General features: G+C 48.2%; 1 protein-coding gene across 2 annotated transcripts in view; it reads left to right on the forward strand.

The window, feature by feature from the left end:
* Positions 1–20,841, forward strand: part of LOC143839312 (cGMP-dependent 3',5'-cyclic phosphodiesterase-like) — a 273,064-nt gene that overhangs the window by 203,598 nt on the left and 48,625 nt on the right. For both annotated transcript variants that reach the window (XM_077341146.1, XM_077341147.1), the window contains 5 exons: positions 6,130–6,189; positions 8,125–8,284; positions 9,417–9,469; positions 14,124–14,198; positions 17,493–17,534. In XM_077341146.1, coding sequence (XP_077197261.1) covers positions 6,130–6,189; positions 8,125–8,284; positions 9,417–9,469; positions 14,124–14,198; positions 17,493–17,534 — 390 coding nt within the window. The remainder of the gene's footprint in view (positions 1–6,129; positions 6,190–8,124; positions 8,285–9,416; positions 9,470–14,123; positions 14,199–17,492; positions 17,535–20,841) is intronic.

Genomic DNA, 20,841 nt, shown 5'->3' on the forward strand with positions numbered 1-20,841 from the left:
CATTAATGTGAATCAGATCCCTCTGTATCTTCAGGGATGCCCCGGCGAGAGAGACCATCATCCATTTGACACTGTTACGATGATGAACAAGCAAACAATCCACTGTTTGAAATATGGGCTAATAATTGTGTTCTTCCAGCCAACTGGGAGAACAAACTTTTCTCTGGCAGTTGTCAGGATATAAAAGAGAGAGTGATGGATTTTTCAGCCCTCCAGAACTGCAGAGATAAAATACGACTCCCATCTTCCCTCCACAACGTAGGGACGTTAAGTGGGGAATGCACACTATGTGCTACATAATTTATGCCTTCTAAAGGGATTTTTGGTCTGATCTGGCCTGTGTTTGTGCAGGACAGGGTTGGCAAGATAGGATCTCTGGAGGAAGCTGGATCCAGCCGGGTCTGCATTGCTGATTCCGTTAGACCTTACAGCAGCGTTTGACCGGCCCCAGACTCTTAGAACACACTTCTGGACCAATCACGAGCCTCCATTAAGGGCCAGTTGCGTGTCTTAGTGGGAGCCTCAAAAGTATATATCAGTTCCACAGTTCCAATTGTTGTTCAGTATTTCTGGTTCCAGCGATGTTGTCGATTGTTGGAGCTGAGTGTCTATGTCTTACCTAACTCAGGGCACTGCGCCATTTTCCAGATCTGAAAGGGTTCCTGGGAGCCACCATTTGCCACGTTGGAGATCATAGAATCATAGAGTTGGAAGGGGCAATACAGACCATCTAGTCAAACCCCCTGCTCAACGCAGGATCAGCCCTAAGCATCCTAAATCATGGGAGCCATTCTTCTCCCCCTATTTGAAATTGTCCTCTTCCTGTTTTTTTATTGGCTCATTGAGGTTTTCTCAGTTCTTCAGAGAACAGTTGGTTTCCCCCTCTCTCTTATCTCACTCTGCCTAGTTTATAAAGTTTGTTCTATTCCTTAATAAACCAACTTCATTCCAAAGTAAATAATGCTGCACTTTACTGCATATTTACACTCTGCCAAAAGTTAGCAATACAGCTCTTGCAAATGGATCACACTAAGGATTTACAAGGCTCAGGTGGGTCAGAACAAGTCCAGAGGCACCTATAAAACCAACAAATAATTTACATAACACATTTCGACCATTTGGCATGCCTCTGTACAACAGCCCTGTAAATTTGAGTCCTCAAGTTATGTTTTACTAGGACCGACTACAATGACCGTAAGGAGTCAGCAAGTATTCAAAGCGTGCTCGCAAATTTGTTTTGTGACATTACGATGCTCCTAATAAAAAGTTGTGCTTTTGGGGAGCGGGTGGTGTTTCTCACCAGCTGCTGTAAAAGAGCTAGATTTGAGTGCGGCATCCAGTAATATTTTCGTGGTGTTAGCTTTCAAGAGTCAAAGCTCCCTTCCACAGATACAAGCCAGAATGGAGAACCCTGGTATGCTGCCCTAGCTGGCCACACCCAGTGGCAGGAGGTGCCTGGGCTACAGAGCCTAGCCGGAGTCCACACCAGAGCAAAGTCAAAGTCCAGTCCGAGTCGTTAGGAATCAAAGCAAGCAGAGTTAAGGGCGAGGCAAAGAGTAGTTAAGGGAAAGCCAATGTTAGAGTCCAGATAAGCATATATTCAACAAAGCCAGTCCAATTACCAGGTGCATAGTTAAAAGCCATTTGCCAGGAGTCAGGGAAGCTAATGGGAGTCAGAAGTTCTCAGACCAAGGAATCCAAGCCAGACAAAAGGGTTTTTGCCTAGATTGCACCCACGCCAAAGAGCTGCTGCTGTCTCTCCTAAAAGCAGCCCAGCTAATTGGCTGCACCTGGTGGAGGACTCACTCATCCTCCCCAGAAGCTATCCCAGCTGGGCCCCATCTACTTTGACAGCATGCCTGCAGCCTCGGCTCCTTCTGCGTTCAGCAAACACCACCCTTCTGCTTTGTCTACGTCGTTCAGGCAAGCTGTCAGGGCTGGAATGCATCTGCGGCTGCACCAAAGATGCCTCTTGGGTAAGGTGACCAGATTGTCCCACTTTTGGAGGGACATCTGGGGGCTACCTGGCAAATTGTACTGGCTGAGCTGCAGGCCCTGGTTGCTGTGGCAACTCCTGGGAGATGGGAGGTGGCAGCGGAGGCATGACACCTGGGTCCTTATATCTCACTCAAAGGGATGTTTTCAAGTGGGTCGCTGACTTGATCTGAAGTAGCACAAGAAAAGCAGAGTCCAGTAGCACCTTTAAGACCTACAAAGATTTATTCAAGGTATGAGCTTTCATAGCTTTTCACTTGCAGGGATGTTTTCACGTTTGGGTGGAGACGGATGGGGCCAGCAACAAATACTAAAGTGACAGCTGCTAATCACTAACATGGACAGTTTTATTTCTCCGGCATGTTTTTGTGAACTACAACTGAATTCCAGGGGATTGATTGGCTGTTTTAGCAAAGATTATCATATGGCTGAATTTGGATGTTGTGACACAGTTTACTAATGTAACAGAATTCACTTTTGCTTTATATTCCCACTGTTATGATGATAGTTCATAGTCTAAGAGTGCATCCCACTTGAAAGCTCACGCCTTGACTAAATCTTGGTTGGTCTTAAAGGTGCCCTTGCTGGACTCTGATTCAGAAGGGTATTGTAAAGAAAGGGGTCGCGATGCAAAGATACAGTGCAAAATGTAACCAGCTTGGTTAGGAAAAGGAAGAAATGCTCATAGGTGAAAAATTCCCATCTGCATTAGGATAATTTCAGCGGGTAGCCATGCTGGTCTTCAGTAAAAGAGCAAGATTGGGGTCCATTAGCACCTTAGGAGACCACCAAGATTTTAAAGGTATAAGCTTCTGAGAATCAGAACCTCGGGCTCTCGAAAGCTCACACCCCGATATTCTTGCTGGTCTTGAAGGTGTTACTGGGCTTAAATCTAGCTACTCTATGGCTGCCCACCTTAAACTCCTATAAAGGTGGCCTGTGGTCTCCCCTTTGGAGACATTCATTGACCACTGACCATAATTCTTTGGGCCTGCCTTTTGCTTGGACCCCTTTGTCACCGTGGAGAAAGAGCTTAGAACAGCAGCTGCTGGGAGCTGGCCACCGAGACCTTGAGGCAAGGGCTTTAGGAGCCGGTGTATTATCCGTCTCTCACTCCGAAATCTCATTATCCTTATCTTCAGCTAAAGGTAGTTACTGTCCAGGCTTTCTCCGCATCCGGCTCATTTGTCTCTCTCCTGGAGGGATGCTCATCTCCCTCAGGGCCAGAGGCCAACTCAACGAGGGCCGCTCAGCAGAATGTTAGCCTTGAGAGAGAACTCGCGGACATCAGGGGGCCGCACTGAGGAATGACTCAGCGTTCTGGGGATGCAGCCCCCCGAGATATTCCAGGGAGGGGTCCCTGTAGATGAACAAAGGCAGATGCCTAATTGTTGGTTAATTGGCTTCCGTGGGACTGCGGAGGCAACTGAGAACAAACGTGGGCCAAGCCTAGATACCTACAAGTTGCATGTGAAAGAGTTTGCTTTCCTTTCAGAAGAACAAAATCCAGGGTTTGTCTGGCAATCCATGTCGGGATAAGTGTTGTTTAGAGAACTGGAGCCTGATAGCTCTGGTTTGAATCCAGTAGCACCTGAGTGATTGACAAGATTTAGGGGGCATAAGCATTGGGACTTTTGGACTAGTCTCCGTCCTAGGTCTCTGCAGAAAAATTAGTGCTACAGAGTAACAGAGCGATTTGAAAGTATGTAGTTACTAGTTACCCTTGTGGATGAGGTACAGATCCAGACTCATGGCGCTTTGAGGTTTAAAAGAGATAATCTTTACTGGAAAGTATATACATGAAAATATATCATATTTATCTATTTCAGTCTCCTTAGTGAAGCATAGTATTTTAAAGATGGTTACAAAGAAAACATATTGCAAGCCCCTATGGCTGGCTCAAGCAGGCTACATGCCTACACACCAGCAGATGGAAAGAGCTCAGAGCTTAATGGAGTGTGCTATGCCTTGCTTTAGCAAGGGAAGCAAACTCTGAGTTTCTTCTTCCTGAACAAAGAGGAACTGGGTAGGAGCCCACCTTAAATACAGGTATCCTCAGGACATGTGCTTGGGGTTTTTCCATTGCAACCTCACATGTGACCACTTGATGCCACTAGGGAGCACAGAGCTATAGTTCAGCTGCTTAAACAGTTTAACAACAGCCCTTCAAGGCTGACTTCACCAAATTACTTGCTGCTTGTAATTCCAGCAATAAGCTTTTGACAATCAATGTTTACTTCATCAGATACCCATTTTCAGAACATTGATTCACAAAAGTTCACATCCTGAAAATATTGATCTCTGAGGTGCTACTGGACTCGAATGTAGTTCTTCTATGGCAAACCAATAGTGCTACCCTGTGATTCCTCTAAGCATGTGAGTTTATAAAGATTGTTGGCTGGCTACAGTCACCCTAGGTTCGCTTCACAATGCAGCAAGGTGAGATTGCTGGTGGCAGATTTTGGGAAGTGGCAGTCCTTGCTACCACAGCCTTATTACTCCCCCCCCCACACACACACACACACAATTCAAGAAAAAGAGCAACAAATGCCCCTTCCTTCTTGGGAGTCCAGTCCTCTGCAAAGACAGCACAACAAACTGCTGCTTCAAAAGAGATGGGAAAGTCTCTCTCCTCCCTACAACAGATAATATGTGAGAGACCAGCTATTTTCAAAAGATCTCTCTGTAGTTGTTCTAGAAAGTATTGCTTCGCATTTTTGTTCCAAGGTGCTTATTGACAGCTCCATAGCGACACCTAGCAGCAGGTTATGAGCATTACAGAACGGCAAAGTACGAGGTGAATTAGAGAAAAGATAGCAGAGTGCAAGGGAGGTCAAGGGGAAAAAAACATAAGTTCCTTGGAGTACTAAAGCATTTGTCCCCCCAGGTGAAGTTTCTACTGGATTTATGGACTCCAGTTGGAGCACAATTGGCCTCAGAATGATGCAAAAGATTACCACTATTTAACCACAACTACAGAAGGGTCCGTAATGCACTGGTAGTTCTCTGTCCTGCTGGCATAGAAGTACATTATGCTTCAACCTCATTGTTGGAGACACAGTGGAAAATTACGCACACCATAGCGAAAATCTGTGTTCGAAACAGGGCAATTTTAAATGCAATAAACAAATTTGCTTGGTGTCTTTTTCTTAATTTTATTTTGCTTGTAGTGATACACAAAATGATCATTTCTGCCAAACCGCTTTCATTAGTTGTGGTTTTAGCAAAAAAAAAATTTTTTTTTTTTACAATATTTCACTGATAACAAAAGGCTTATAAGTGGCAATTCTAGTACAAAAATGCATTCATAATATAATCTTAGAATGTATAAAGCAGTCACCACAATAAAGAAGACTTAGTATGAATCAATAAGTACTAAAAAGTGCATTCAGTTTCCGACAAAAAAAAAACACAATTTATATGAACTTCTCTTCATAAAGCCTTTTGTCACCAGTGAAGTATTATTAAAAATAAAAATAAAAATTAGTGGAACAGGCTTCCTCGGGAGGTGGTGGGTTCTCCATCTTTGGAGATTTTTCAACAGAGGCTGGAGAGCCATCTGACGGAGAGGCTGATTCTGGGAAGGTTCAAGGGGGTGGCAGGTGACAGTGGATGAGCGAGAGGGTTGGGAGTGTCCTGCATTGTACAGGGGGTTGGACTAGATGACCCATGAGGTCCCTTCCAACTCTAGGATTCTATGATCCTGTTCTATGGTTCTAGTAAGACTCAGAAATCAGGTTAGCAATAAATTCTAACAAATACCATTTGTTGTAAGTAAACAAACTTTTAAAGATACTCGGATTCTAAGAGTGTTATGTTCTCTTATCTGAAAACAGAGGCAACCATCACAAAAGCTGTTCCCAATCCTGAAAAACAATCTTTACCACAAAGTTACGAAATGAGAAAAGGCTCACCATCACATTCTCAAGCCCGCATCCTATCACGGAGGCCAAGGACACCTGCAAAGGTGTCCCAGTGGGGTTGGTGGCAGCGTCAAAAAGGAGATGGTTTCTGCAGTTGTGCTGCTTGTGGAGGGTTAGCCTGGACTGTTCAGCTACCTGTAGTCCACCGGTCCAAAGGAGATGTTCTGTGTCCTCTTGGGCTCCTTTCACTCCATTTCCTTGTCTTCCACAGGTGCACTGCAGCCCGCTTTCTGATGCTGATGAACGCCACCTGCATGCTTTAGAGAAACACGTGAGTGAAGCCCAAATCCCTGTCTTTGTGTCAGGGAGAAAGGATCTTGGATATGCAGGGGCACAGACTGTCTCATGAATGTCAGTAAATTGCCTAAGGAGGTGGTGAGCTCCCCCTCACTGGCAGTCTTCAAGCAAAGGTTGGATACACACTTTTCTTGGATGCTTTAGGATGCTTAGGGCTAATCCTGCGTTGAGCAGGGGGTTGGACTAGATGGCCTGTATGGCCCCTTCCAACTCTATGATTCTATGATTCTAAATTGGGGGGGAAGTCAGGTAACTAAGATCAGAATTGTGACCACCACCGCTTATATGTTATATGTAATTTTTGTTGATGTTAATTGGGGGTTTTATGGGGATTTTATGTTGTAAACCGCCCTGAGACCTATTTGGAGAAGGGTGGTCTAAAAATTAAATAATAATAATAATAATAATAATAATAATAATAATAATAATAATAATAATAATAAATAACCCACCCTGAGCTAGCATGCCAGGACGGGCGAGGTATAAATAAAAGAATTAAATAAATAAACCCCGGATGAATTTTGGGTCGTTTCTGACTTATGAACCAAAGTTTGCGAACTGAAGAGTTGCCCCGAACGTCCACAATATTCAGGCAGTTTATGGAGGTTCTTGAAGAGCAGAAAGCAAGGGTTGGGATGTTTCTGAGCCATTTGACCCCCTGCTCTTCACAAAAAAAAAAAAACAGCTGAGCGGCAAGGAGTAGATAGCAGTGGGTTAAACGGCTCTGAACCACTGAACCGCATGCTTTCTGCTCCCCATCAAAAGCAGTGGAGAGCAGAAAGCAGGAGTCACAAACTGACATGACCTGGTTCAGTTTGCAAACCAATCTCCCCATCCAGTTCAGTTAGTGCAACCTGTGCCCATCCCTGGTTTTGGGCCATCTCATGAGATTCGTCTCTTCTTTTTCATTTTCGCAAAGGTGGGATTTTCTGCATGAGTTCATCTTATAGGAGTTTTAGGGTACTGGCATAATGGCCCTGGAATTTGGCTTCACTGCACATGGTTCCCAGCTGGACACCATAGTGGATGTATAAGCCTCAAGTCCAGTTAGTGCTTGTCCTAGTTCTCCTCCCAGTTTCAAACCAGCCTGTCCTGGTGCTTCCATTCGGCATGCAATATGTTCCCCAGCAATGGCGTTGGCATACAGTGAAGTGGGACAATTGCTGGATGTCCAAGTTTTCTGGCAGGGCTCACTGGCTAGCTGTCCACCCCCTATGCTCTGCCTAGGGAATGGGCCAGATGTTCCTTTGGAAGGGGCTGGTTTGTTTGCGTGGAAGGGAGTCTCTCATGCAAGAAATTCCTGGCTCTCTCATCATTCCATGAATCTTGGAGCAGGTTCAGGGTTTTCTGTATTCTGTGTCACCTTGCCTGTGTGTTTCTGTTGCTTTGGGGCATGATGTTCCTTTTCCACACATGTTTTGTTCCCCCATGTTGGTCGATTTGAAGGCATGCTGGTTTATATTGGTGTATCTCCATTCAGATTGAAACGGCATGTTTTAATTCAGGACGGAAAATGGTGCAATATTGAATCGACCTCTAGAGGCGCTCATGAGCATATGAAGCTGCCTGGTACGTAAACAGACCACAGGCCCATCAAAGCCAGAATGGCCTACTCAGACTGACAGTAGCTCTCCAGGGTCTCAGGCAGAGGTCTTTCACGTCACCTACTGCCTGCTACCTTTACAGCTAGAGATATCAGGGATTGAACCTGGGATGTTCTGTATGCCAAGCAACTGCTCTGTCACTGAGCCACAGTCCGTCCCCTAAAAAGAACCCAAAGCAGCATGAACACACAAGCACAGGGGTATGAGAATGTGGGAAACCCTCCAGCCCAGCACATTTTTGGGTGGAGGTGTTTTCCTCCTTGGCTAGGTTGCTCTTCTCCATTTGTCAATGTGTTTTCTTGCAGATCCTAGTGGCCTACAAGCGCATCCAAGCCCTGCAGAAACGGCAATCCTGTCCTCAAGTCATCCTGTCCACCAGCTCCTCACAGAACTCCTTAGCCAAAGCTGAGAAAACCTCCAAGAACAGCTACAGTGACCTGGACCGCAAGATCCTCCGGCTGTGTGGTAAGGAGCACATCAAAACAGACGGGGTAACTGGGATAGAATCATAGAATCATAGAGTTGGAAGGGGTCATACAGGCCATCTAGTCCAGCCCCCTGCTCAACGCAGGATCAGTCCTAAGGATGTAGGCAGCTGTAAGCAGCTGCTATGATCGTGGCAACAGAGGGCTTTTCTGCATGTGTCATCTCCTGACGTGTGCCCGTATCTGTGTAACTGCCTACTCCCCAGTGCTCCTCAGAGAAATCTATGATCATGCATACAAAACCTGCTCAAGCTCCCTGGCACCAGAGAAATCAAACTGTCCTCAGCCAGAGGTAGGGCCTTTTGGGGCCTGGCACCGGCATGGTGGAAAGCTCTTCCAGATGAGATCAAGGTCCCACAGGATTTCAAACAGATCAGAGCTATCCCACCAGACCTGTGATTGAGGCCTCCAGAATACCACCAATAGGTGGACTCCCTACAAACACACAACATATACAGATGTGGAAAGGTTTCCATCTGTATGCCATAAAATGAATAACTGTGGCACTTTACCCCCTATCCCCCCACTGAAACAATAATAATAACTTTATTTTTATAGCCCGCCTTTGCTCAGGGTGGATACCGATACGATTAACTTTACATAGTAATGATGCTCCCTGGATTTTAAATGTTTTAGCTTTTAAATTTTTTATTGTTAAATTTTAAAATTCAACGGATGGATGGATAGAAATTGATTGGTTGGTTGATTGATCTGGGCTTTTCCTTCTTTTTCGGATGTGATTAGCTCCCTCTAGTGGCCCCTTCGATATTTCATCACTGTCTCTTCAGCTTACTCGTAAATAAGCTGTGAAATATCAAAGTGACCACTAGAGGGAGTAAAACAACTGCAGAAAAGGAAATAAAAACCCGGACGCAACGCTAGCACACAAGCGACAAAAAGTAAGCTGTGTGGAAGAGCTCAGAGATTGCAGGCGGAAGGTTAACATCCTCTTGAAGGGAGGCGAAATCGCTTTTAGAATATCCATTAAAGTTGAAAGGACACTTTGGGAAATTCAGCCACGGATTCGCTGATGCACCAAACAGCCCTTCTTTCTTCTCTTTCCCAACCCCAAAGCTCAGGCCAATTTACACCATTCTTTATTCTTTTCACAGGGGAGCTGTATGACTTGGATGCCGCTTCACTCCAGCTTAAAGTCATAAATTATGTGAGTACTCTGGACCCAGGGCTCTGACTTTCATCGTGTCTGCATTCATTTGCTTCTCTCCATCTCTATTGGATGAAAAGAGTTGCCAGTTCTGGCTAGGCAGATTCCTGGAGATATTGGGGCTCATGCATTGGGGACATCAGGGTTTGAGTAGGGGCTCTTGGTGGGGCGTGATGCAATAGACTTCCTGCTCCATGGCAGCCATTCTTTCCAGGGGGGACTGATCTAGGTAATCTGGAGATCTGTTGTAATGCCAGGAGATCTCCAGACCCCACCTGGAGGCTGGCAACCCGTTTCTGTTCCTGCCATCCTCCGTCAGGCCAAGTTTGGCCATGTGTGGAGACAAAGATGACTTTACGCCTTCCAGCTTGCCCACTCCCAGCCTCCCCAAACTCCCAGAAGTCAGCTTTACAATTGCATTCAAATTCACTCTCCACCTCACCTACCCCACAGGGTTGTTGTGAGGATAAAAATGAGGAAAGAAAGTGTAGGCCACTTTGGGTCCCCATCGGAGAGAAAGGGGGTGGGATATAAAATTAAAAAACAAACAAATAAAATTTAAAAAACAAACAAAATTTTAAAACAAACATTTCATAAATTTCATAATTTCATAAAATTTAGGGATAATAGTTTTCCGGGTCAAGACAGGGAGCCATGTTAGTCTGTCTAGCCACAGAAAAGAGCAAGAAACCAGGAACAAAGGGGAGGAGAGTTTGGGGGTCCCTGCTCACTTCTTCAGATACAGTGCGAACGAGAGTCCATTTGTCCTTATATCCATTCTGTGTGGCTAAATATGGAGCCTTCCAGGGAGATAGATCAAGAAAGGTGTTCATGTGAGTCTGTCTGCAGCAGCAGCAGAAAACAGCCAGAATCCAGGAGCCCCTTCAAGACTAACACAATTTGTGGCAGGAAAGGGGCTTCCAGGAGTCCCTGCTCACTTCTTCAGGCACAGCTAGAATGGGAGTCCATCTGTCCTTATTTTGCTACGTTGATCGATTCCCAATCTGTACGGCTAAATGTGGTGCCTTCCAGGGAGACAGATCTCAGGGTTCCGCAGGGCCTGCAAGACGGAGCTCTTCTGCCAGGGTCAATAAAATCGGGTCCTCTTTCGTCCTTGTGACATATGGACCCCCCTGGGAGGGAGCCTAGCATCGCCCCTAACATCTTGTCAACACTGCCGGAAATGGGTGAGATGAAGAATACGAGTCTGGTGATAGATAGTTGTGGTCGCCAACGATGCCATTTTTATCTGTTTTGTATTGGATTTTTATTGGTAATCTTGTCGTCTTGCGGGTGTGCTGTTTTTATTATGTTTTTGTCAACCACCACCAGCTGGCTGGTATGGGAGTTGGAAGTATAGAAATTGAATGAATGAATGAATGAATGAATGAATGAATGAATGAATGAGATGCACAGTTGTGTTTGTCTGTAGCAGCAGAAAAGGGCCAAAGTCCAGCAGCACCTTCAAGACGAACAAAATGTGTGTCAGGGGGTGTGAACTTTCAAGAGTCACTGCTCACTCCTTCAACAACTCAAAGCTTGTGAATATTTAAGGTGCTACTGGACTCTTGCGCTTTTCTGCAGTTTTTAGGCCAAGAAAACTGTACTTAACAACTGCATTTAAGGCTTAACAAATGTGTTCAGGCTTAGAGTATCCTTTCAGAGTGGCATTAAGAATATCAACCCCTTAATTAAAACCGATGTATTTGTTGCATCACAATACCCCCGTATGCTCGCTGCGGGATACAGAAGTCCTGAAGCTGTACAGCTGTTTTGTATTTAAGCACATTAACAAATCTCTTAATCCTTTGTTTGCTGAAGCCTTGAACAGATTAGAGGCTGAGTTTACTATGCGGGCACAGGAGCTTTGAGTCTTGAAGGAGATCGTCCAGATAAGTGTTGTGTATGGAGTGCAACTGAGCACTAGCACTAGCATCAGGGATGCATAATTACCATTGGCTGGATCCAGCCTGCTATTGGTGGTTGCAGTTACCCAATCAGAGGGCTCCACTTAGCTACAGCCCAACCTCTGGACTGTACATACATTCAGGTGGTGGGCTGTTGTTTCAATTAAGTTGGACACAATCAGTTAAGAGCTGATGCTTTGGCGCACAAGCCTTATTGAGCATACCCTCCTTTTCTGATGGTCCCATGGATGGGGGGGGGTCCTCCAATCCTCCTCTGCCCATTCTGCTTCCCCTCCCACCATCTTCTGGTGAGGTGTATCCCTTGGTTCTAGCTAACAGGAAGGGCTGGAAGGATGATGGACAATGACATACACTGGCTGCCGGGCAAAAGACATTAGGGGCAGTTGGACGACACCTCCCCCTGTGGCATGGCCCATTTATTCATTGGATGCTGCCCTGCCAAGGGTGGGTCAGGAGCGACCTGCTTTGCCTCCAAGGTCTGACCTTTGTAGCCACCCCTGCTGTTAGTCCAGGCATACCCTTATCCCATCAGATCTTGGAGGCAAAGCAAGGCCGGCCCTTGGAAGGGTGACCCCCCAAGAAATGCCAGGGCCATGATCCAGGGGCAGGTGGACATCTCTTGCCCGGCAGCCAGGCCATCTAAGGCAGGGATTCCCAACTAGGAGTCCACAGACTCCCAGGGGTCTGCAGGAGCTCCAGAGGGGGTCCGCGACCTTTCCTCTCCTGCTTTAACAGGCTTGGCCCCAAGATGGGGAACCAGCTGCTTCCTGTGTATGAGTGAGCACTCATTGTCTCTGTGCCTGGGAGGGGATGGAGTCTGCACACCTACTCCCTCCTTAAACCGTGCCATGTCTCCATCCGTCCTCCTTGCAGTCATATATTTTCTAATCAGACAGTTATTCTCTCTCACTAGTGGTGCCACACCCCTACCCTAACTGGGCTTTTTTCTGAAGAAGTGAGCTGTGACACCTGAAAGCACCTATCCTCCTGAACATTTGGTTAATCTCGAAGGTGCTCCTGGACTCTGGCTCTTTTCTGCTGCTCCAGACAGACTCACGTGGCTCCCTTTCTTGGAAGGCACCACGTTGAGCCACACAGAATGGAGATCCACCAACTTTAGGATATAAGGACCGATAGACTCCCGTTCTAGCTATATCTGAAGAAGCGAGCAGTGATTCATGAAGGCTCCTCCCCTGCCACCAACTGGGTCAATCTTTAAGGTGCTCCTGGATTCTGGCTCTTTTCCAGGGCTATGGACAGACTGATAGAACTGCCTATCTTGCTTCATCTCCACAGAAGAGGCCACATTTAGCAACCTTGAGACGACCTAAAAATGATTGAATGAATGACAACGAATGAATGAATGAACAAATGAATGAACAGATGAGGGCCAGAAGGATTCCCATTCTAGCTGTATCTGAAAGGAGTGAGCAGGGACTCAGGAAAGCTCCTCTCCTGCCCCCAATTTTGTTAAGTCTTGCTGCTGGGCTCTGGTTCTTTTCTCCTGCTCCAGATAGACTCGCACAACCCCCATTCTGGTTTCTTAAGAAAGCGAGAAAACAACCCTTTCCTGATACACTATACAGAAGCCTTGCTGAACGCCCTCCAGAGGGGCCAGGGGCTCACAGGCAGAACACTTGTTTGGCATGTAGAAGAACCAGGCAGGAGGGGATGTGGAAGGCCTCAGTCTGAGACCCTGGAGAGCAGCTGCCAATCTGGGTGGGCAATACTGACTTAGATGGACCAACAGTCTGGTTTAGTAGAAGGCAGATTCATGTATGGCAGAGGGGCCGTGGCTCAGTGGCAGCACCTCTGCTTGGCATGCAGAAGGTCCCAAGTTCAATCCCCGGCATCTCCAGGCAATAAGACCAGGCAGTAATTGATGTCCGAGGACTCCACTGTTTACCCTGGAGAGCAGCTGCCAGTCTGAGCAGACAACACCATCCTGGATGGACAGAGGGTCGGGTTCCATAGGAGGCTGCTCCATGCATTCAGTAAAGGCTGCCTCCCTCGGAATATGGAATAGTACAGACGCACCGGGAAACTAATATGGCAATTAAAAATATCCAAATTGGACTTGAGAGCCAGTTTGGTGTAGTGGTTAGGAGTGCGGACTTCTAATCTGGCATGCCGGGTTCGATTCTGCACTCCCCAACATGCAGCCAGCTGGGTGACCTTGGGCTCGCCACGGCACTGATAAAGCTGTTCTGACCGAGCAGTGATATCAGGGCTCTCTCAGCCTCACCCACCCCACAGGGTGTCTGTTGTGGGGAGAGGAATGGGAAGGCGACTGTAAGCCGCTTTGAGCCTCCTTCGGGTAGGGAAAAGCGGCATATAAGAACTTCTTCTTCTTCTTCTTCTTCTTCTTCTTCTTCTTCTTCTTCTTCTTCTTCTTCTTCTTCTTCTTCTTCTTCTTCTTCTTCTTCTTCTTCTATGTAGAGTCGTCTCTCTTCAGCTTCAGTTATTCTTTTTATTGCATACAAGTCCCAACGCGTTTCGCCTACAGCTTTGTCAAGGGACGGCTTTTATATTTAAGGACAAACTTCAACTTATTAAGAAACCTCTTGACAGAGTATAAGATCAGACAATAGCTAGACTTAGCTTGCGGCATGAATAAAGATCCCCCTTCCCCGATCCAGAGCCGACCTTCCCACCCAGGACTTCCCCCGGAAATGGAGCCAGCCTCTTTTGTGTTGCTTTGCTAACAGCCTCTTTCTCTCTTGCAGCTGAAGCAGGAAACCCAGTCCCCGTGCTGCTGCCTCCTCTTGGTCTCCGAAGACAACCACCAGCTGTTCTGCCAGGTGAGCTATGCTGAAGTTGCACGCGCAGTCCCTGCTGAGTGCGCGTCATGTGCGAATTGCCAGCAAGCTGCTTTCCACTCAGGGCGGCCCTACGAATTGAGGGCCCCCAAACATCCTTAAATCTACAAATTAAGGGGCCCCAAACATCCCTTGGGTAACGGAGGGCCCTCGTGGCTCCCTTGCTTGAGTCGGATTCAGGTAGATCGCCGTGTCGGTCTGAAGTAACCAAACAAAATTTGAGTCCAACGGCACCCTTAAGACCGGCAAAGATTTATTCAAGGCGCGAGATCATTGTGTACGGTTGCCTGGCAACCAATGAGAGATGGTGGGAACTTGGTGGGAGCAGCAGGGAGGCCCCTCTGACTTGCAGCGACGGATCTACATCACTGACCATGTGACCTGGAAGTGACTTCATCACATCTGGGACATCAAGGCGAGCCTCTAGCATTTGGGCAAAAACTCTATGGTAAATTTGGCTTCTAACGTAGTTTTTTTGCCTGAATACCAGAATGCCGCCCCAATGACCCGGCTGCAATGATGTCATTTCTGGATCACATGGGCAGTGATGTAGATACCTCACTGTGCATCTGATGGACCTCACTGTCTTTCGGGGTAAGTTCTCCCCCTCCTCCCCAGCCACCTGACCGATGGCAGGGCCGTGGGGAACTAATTCTCCACCATTCTCCAAATAATCTCCCCCTTTGTTCCCATTGGCTAAATTGGAGACTTTCTGCTCCTTTGAACAGACTTCCTCCCTGATTCCCTCCACAACAACAGTTAATCAGTTAGAGAGGAGAGAGAGAGAGAGTCCTAACAGTCAGTTAGGACACTCTCTCTCCTCTCCTCTCCTCTCCTCTCCTCTCCTCTCCTCTCCTCTCCTCTCCTCTCCTCTCCTCTCCTCTCCTCTCCTCTCCTCTCCCCTCCCCTCCCCTCTCCCCTCTCCCCTCTCCCCTCTCCCCTCTCCCTCCCTTCCCCTCCCCTCTCCCCTCCCCTCCCCTCCCCTCTCCCCTCTCCTCTCCTCTCCTCTCCTCTCCTCTCCTCTCCCCTCCCCTCCCCTCCCCTCTCCTCTCCTCTCCTCTCCTCTCCTCTCCTCTCCCCTCCCCTCCCCTCTCCCCTCCCCTCCCCTCTCTCCTCCCCTCCCCTCCCCTCTCCTCTCCTCTCCTCTCCTCTCCCCTCCCCTCCCCTCCCCTCCCCTCTCCTCTCCCCTCTCCTCTCCTTTCCTCTCCTCTCCTCTCCCCTCCCCTCCCTTCTCCCCTCCCCTCCCCTCCCCTCTCCTCTCCTCTCCCCTCCCCTCCCCTCCCCTCCCCTCTCCCCTCCCCTCTCCTCTCCTCTCCTCTCCTCTCCTCTCCTAAACTGTTTCTCCTCAGTAAAGCTCTTTATTCTTTAAGCAGACAGTGGCATATATAAAATCTCCTTGGCATAAAATCTGCCAACACAGACAAACCAGCCTCACAAGGCTGTTTTCCAGACAAACTCTAGAAGGGGAGAATGTTGGAAGCCGCCCCCACTGAAAAGCAAAGTGGCATATAAATGCAGAAAATAAATAAAGCGCTTTGTGATGTACGTGGCAGCAGAGAGGGGGGCCTTTTGCTCTCACCCCACCCCCATTATCCCCCAATCCTCCGTAATCTTGTGGGATTTTACTTCCGAACATTGATTGTTATTGGCTTTTAAGTAAGATTCCTTTCCTTATTGGGCTAAATATGGTTCCTAAACCTTTTTTCTCTTGGTACAAACACCAACAAGCAGGACCTGAGCCCTGAGAAATCAGCTTCTGTCTTTCGAGATTCTCCGCTGCTGTTTCGTATTAGAGCATCACCAGTACCTTCCCCGCCTCAGTTGCTCCCCCCCCCAAAAATAAACCTCACCCCGCGAATGGCCTGAGTGAAAAAGCAAAGTATTTATTTAACAGCAACATGTTTTAATACCGATTTGCCCCCAAAACGGCTTTCCAAAGCAGCTTACAGATTAAAATCAGCCCGTTAATACCCAAAAGCTAATTCAAATGACAGCTAAAATGTTGTAAAATGTTCCATAAATCGCAAACCGGAGGGAAACAATCGGGCTAGGGAAGATTATATTTCCATCCCAAGCGCCTGTCAGGAGGAAAGAAGCTTTTGCCGGCCTGTAAAACAAGACGAGGGAGACAGAGAGAAAGACGGGCCTGGCAGGGAGGCGGATTCCATGCGGGCGGGCAAGGGAGGGAAGGAAGTGGGGCAGGGGGCTGGCAGAGGCCACTGGAGGGGGACTCAGCAGACAGAGGGCCAGCCCAGTCCATGAACTTAAGGTCAAATCCAACCCCTTAAGGCAGGGGTAGTCAAACTGCAGCCCTCCAGATGTCCATGGACTACAAATCCCATGAGCCCCTGCCAGCGTTCGCTGGCAGGGGCTCATGGGATTTGTAGTCCATGGACATCTGGAGGGCCGCAGTTTGACCACCCCTGCCTCAAGCAGTGTTCAACAATACACCGGCAGCAATAGATGGAATCTTGGGCTCATGCACTTTATCCTCCTTGCTGGATAAAGAAGAAGAAGAGTTAGGTTTTATACCCCGCTTTTCACTGCCCAAAAGGAGTCTCCAAGTGACTTACGATGGCCGTCCCTTCCTCTCCCTGCAATAGGCACCCTGTGAAGTAGGTGGGGCTGAGAAAGCTCTGACAGGACTGCTCTGTGAGAACAGCCCTATCAGGACTGCGACTAGTCCAAGGTCGCCCAGCTGGCTGCGTGTGGAGGAGCGGGGAATCAACCTCGGCATGCCAGACTAGAAGCCGCTGCTCTTAACCACAACACCAAGCCAGTACCTGTTTGCCAAACAGTCTTCAAGGGGAGCCCCAAATTACAGCAGTCTAACCTTGAAGTCTGCAGGCTTGATCGATTCGGGTGCCTTTTGCCCTGCGCACATAGCAAGGCCTTTGGAGCTCTTTTTCTGCATAATCGGCACAGGTGATGTTTCAAATTCTTGTTGCTCCCCTCCAGTCCTTTGGGGACATGGTGCAGGATGAACAAGCGGTTTGTGCATCCTTTTATCTCCCAATCTGAAACGCTTCCTAAAGCTGCACAGCCTTTACTGTCCTTCACTTCCTTCCTTCCAATGCCTTTAAGCCTTTTTAGCTGTAATTTTGATTTGCTTATTGGTACTTCCAGGTTTTATTTCTCTGGCTTATGCGGGGGGGGGGGGGGGGGCTTAATCTTCTGCGTTGTGCAAAGTCCTTTGAGGTCAGAGGTGGTCCCCAAAGCTCTTAGATGAATACACAGAGGCAGCTTTTCATTGTCCCCGTGGCTTGTTTCTTGCAGGTCGTGGGGGATAAAGTCCTCGAGGAGGAGATCAGTTTTCCCGTGAGTCACTCAACTGTTTTCCATCTGCAACCTTCCGCCGCTGTTTTCCTCCCTGTCAATCATTCCTGGGGGTGCAGGGTAGCATTCTGCAGAACCTCAGCTGTGGCAGGGTCTCGACCCCCTGCAAGAGACCCCACTGCTTATTTACATGGTGTTCCTGAGATGCTCAAAGGAGAGGAAGGCATATAAATATCCCCAATAAATAAAAAGGAAGAGGGAGGATTGTTCTGGCTTTGCCTGCCCAGCTTCTTCTGACGAGAGTGGAGCAGGGAGGGCCTCTATTCGGAGTTGGAGTCCAAGTCTTTGGAGAAGGGCTGCGGCTGACACACCAGGTATCCACAGGGAAAGGCCATGGTTCAGGGGGAGAGCCTCTGCTTCGCATGCGGAAGGTCCCTGGTTCAATCCCCAGCAGCATCTCCAGTTAAAAGGACCAGGCAGGAGGGGAGGGGAAAGACCTCCACCTGAGACCCTGGAGAGTTATGGGGAAGGGCCACAGCTGTGTGGTAGGAGTGTCTGCTTGGCCTGCAGAAGGTCCCTGGTTCAATCCCCGGCATCTCCCGTTGAAAGGACCAGGCAGGAGGGGATGGGAAAGACCTTGGCCTGAGACCCTGGCTCAGTGGCAGAGCCTCTGCTTGGCAGGCAGAAGGTCCCAGGTTCAATCCCCAGCATCTCCAGTTAAAAGGACCAGGCAGGAGGGGAGGGGGAAGACCTCCACCTGAGACCCTGGGGAGGCAAAATCCCGTTTGCCTTTTTAGCTACTGAGTCACACTGCTGACTCATGTTCAGACCCCCAGATCCTTTTCACATGTACTACTGCCGAGAGAAGTCTCACCCATCCTATAGTTAGGCATTTGAGTTTTCCTACCTAAATGCAGAACTTTACATTTTTCACTATTAAAATTCATTTTAGCCCAGTATTCTTGTGAGGGTCCATCCAGTCCAGCCTCCCGTCTCCTGCAGTGGCCAGTCAGTTATTCTGGAGGGCCAGCCACAGGGCAGGGAGGCTGAGGCTCTTGGATCCAAAGGTTGACTTCCCCTAAATGAGGAGGTCCCTCTCAGTCGCCATGGTGAGAAGAATCTGCAGATAATCTTCCACAGATCTGTCTAAACCCATATTTGACTTCCTCATCGTATGAAGATGCCGGCCCCAAATAATGCGCCTGGATTCGGAAGTTCCATTCTGGTGTCCTGGCTATCGGACCAGCCCTCCCAGGACTTCTATCAAAATACTTCCAAAGAACCTCAGGCCGGTATGAATTCCACAGGCTGCAGTTCAGCAGGTCAAGTTCTCCTGCTCCAAGCCCAGCTGAAACGAACAGCAGCAAGGCATGCGGCCAGTAGAGCTGGGGTCATGACCCTGTTCGAGAGACAGCCCCGTTAGCGGTGTCTCCAGATGGCTCGATAGAGCGATCCGTCTCCGCCAGGCGGATCGCGCAGGTAGATAATAGCGCCGTAAACGGTGACGGCAGGAAGGTTAAGTGATGTTTGTGCTCAGGACGCTGTGCTGAGAAACGCCGGAGCGTCTGTCTCCTTGATTTATGTACTGTACATAATCTTCTCCTGCTGAAATATTCAACAGCCTTCAGAAGGCTCCGGCACGGTTGTGCATGTCACCGTGATAAGGGCGTAGGATGCAGAGAGAATGCCAAAACCCACCGCGCTCTGCACAGCTGAGCTCTGGTAGAAAGGGGTTGCGTTCAATTGCCTCATTAATAAAGATCTTTCCTTCTCTGAGCGGCAGCCTCTGATCTGGAGAACTGGGTTTGTTTTCACGCTCCAAATGCAGCCGGCTGCGTGACCTTGGGACCGTCGCAGTTCTCCCAGAGCTCTCTCAGCCTCACCTCCCTCACAGGTTGTCTGTTGTGGGGGAAAAAAAGTGATTGTAAGCAGCTTTGATACTCCTTCGGGTAGTGAAAGGCAGGCTATTTTAAAATGAACTTCTGCTTCTTGAGCTAGGACGGATCTGTGTTTGACCTGCACCGTAGTGAAGCACTCTGAGCAGAAATGTATCAAGGACTGCCTTCTGAAGGGCAAGGGTAGCCAAACTGTGGCTCTCCAGATGTCCATGGACTACAATTCCCATGAGCCCCTGCCATGCTGGCAGGGACTCATGGGAATTGTAGTCCATGGACATCTGGAGAGCCACGATTTGGCCACCACTGCTATAGGGAAAAAGGAACTCTTTCTTAGCAAAACAAGGGGCACAGAGGAAGCCCTGTTCCCGTAAATCATAATATCGCAGAGCTGGAGAAGTACAGATGTCAGCCAAGAGACTCAGCAAAGAGACAACTAAGAGGCAACACAATAAAGCATCTATAAAACTATGCCAGGGGTGGAGGGAGCTGGCAAGGAGAATTTTTTCTCCCTCTCCCAAAATTCTAGGCCTCGAGGGCGCCCAACAGATTGAATGGGTTGTCAATTCAGGATGAACCAAAGGATACATTTCTTTACACGAGAGTGATTAAAATGTGGATTTTTTGGCCAGATAATGTAGTCAAGGCCACAGGTGGCTTTACAAGGGGGTTAGGCAAGTTTATGGAGGAGGAGAGTCCATTTGTGGTGACTGAAAGGAACTTCCACATCCAGGGGCAGCCCACCTCTGAATCGTAGAGCTCGGAGGCAACATCTGGACAGGTCTCGGTCTCTGTGTCCTGTTCTTGTCGCTCCAAACGAACTGGTTTGAGAGTGGATTTGGGGCGAGATGGGCCTCTGGTCCATTCCCGCATCTTTGCAGGTTCTTATCTTCTAATACTCTTAACAAAGTTACCACCGAAAACGGTACCCAGGTAGGAAGTCAGCCCCAAGCCCTTGACATAAATGGAGTCAGTCGTACTTAGTCCAGACCCCACAATGTCCCATATTTCCCAGCCTATGTTGTGAGATCACAGTGCAGGGCAAATTCAACTCGATGGGAGAGAGAGAAAGTTAGAACCAGATTCTTACTCCGAATTAACTTCCGGGCCTCCGCTCAAGATTACGGGATGGGGTCGAGTCGCTGCTTCATGCCCTTCCATTGCCCTGCCAGTGGTGGAAAATGCCCGCTAAGGAGTTGCACGTGAGTAGGAGTCAAGTACGGATCATCATAATTTACAGATTGTGAGCACGCAGGTGGGGAGCACTCATTTTTCAGACACTGCTCAGCACATGGCCTTCTCCTGGGGTCAGAATCTAAGGGAGCAATTCTAAGCTGGTCTACTCATGCGATTCAGTGGGGTCTACTCCCGGGAAAGTCTCTTTAGGATGGATGTGTGTTCGCCATCAGTATTTAGGGGAAAGGCCTTGGGAGCTTATGGGTAGAGCGTCTGCT

The sequence above is a fragment of the Paroedura picta genome, chromosome 6, assembly GCF_049243985.1.
Source record: "Paroedura picta isolate Pp20150507F chromosome 6, Ppicta_v3.0, whole genome shotgun sequence".
NCBI classification, from domain to species: domain Eukaryota; kingdom Metazoa; phylum Chordata; class Lepidosauria; order Squamata; family Gekkonidae; genus Paroedura; species Paroedura picta.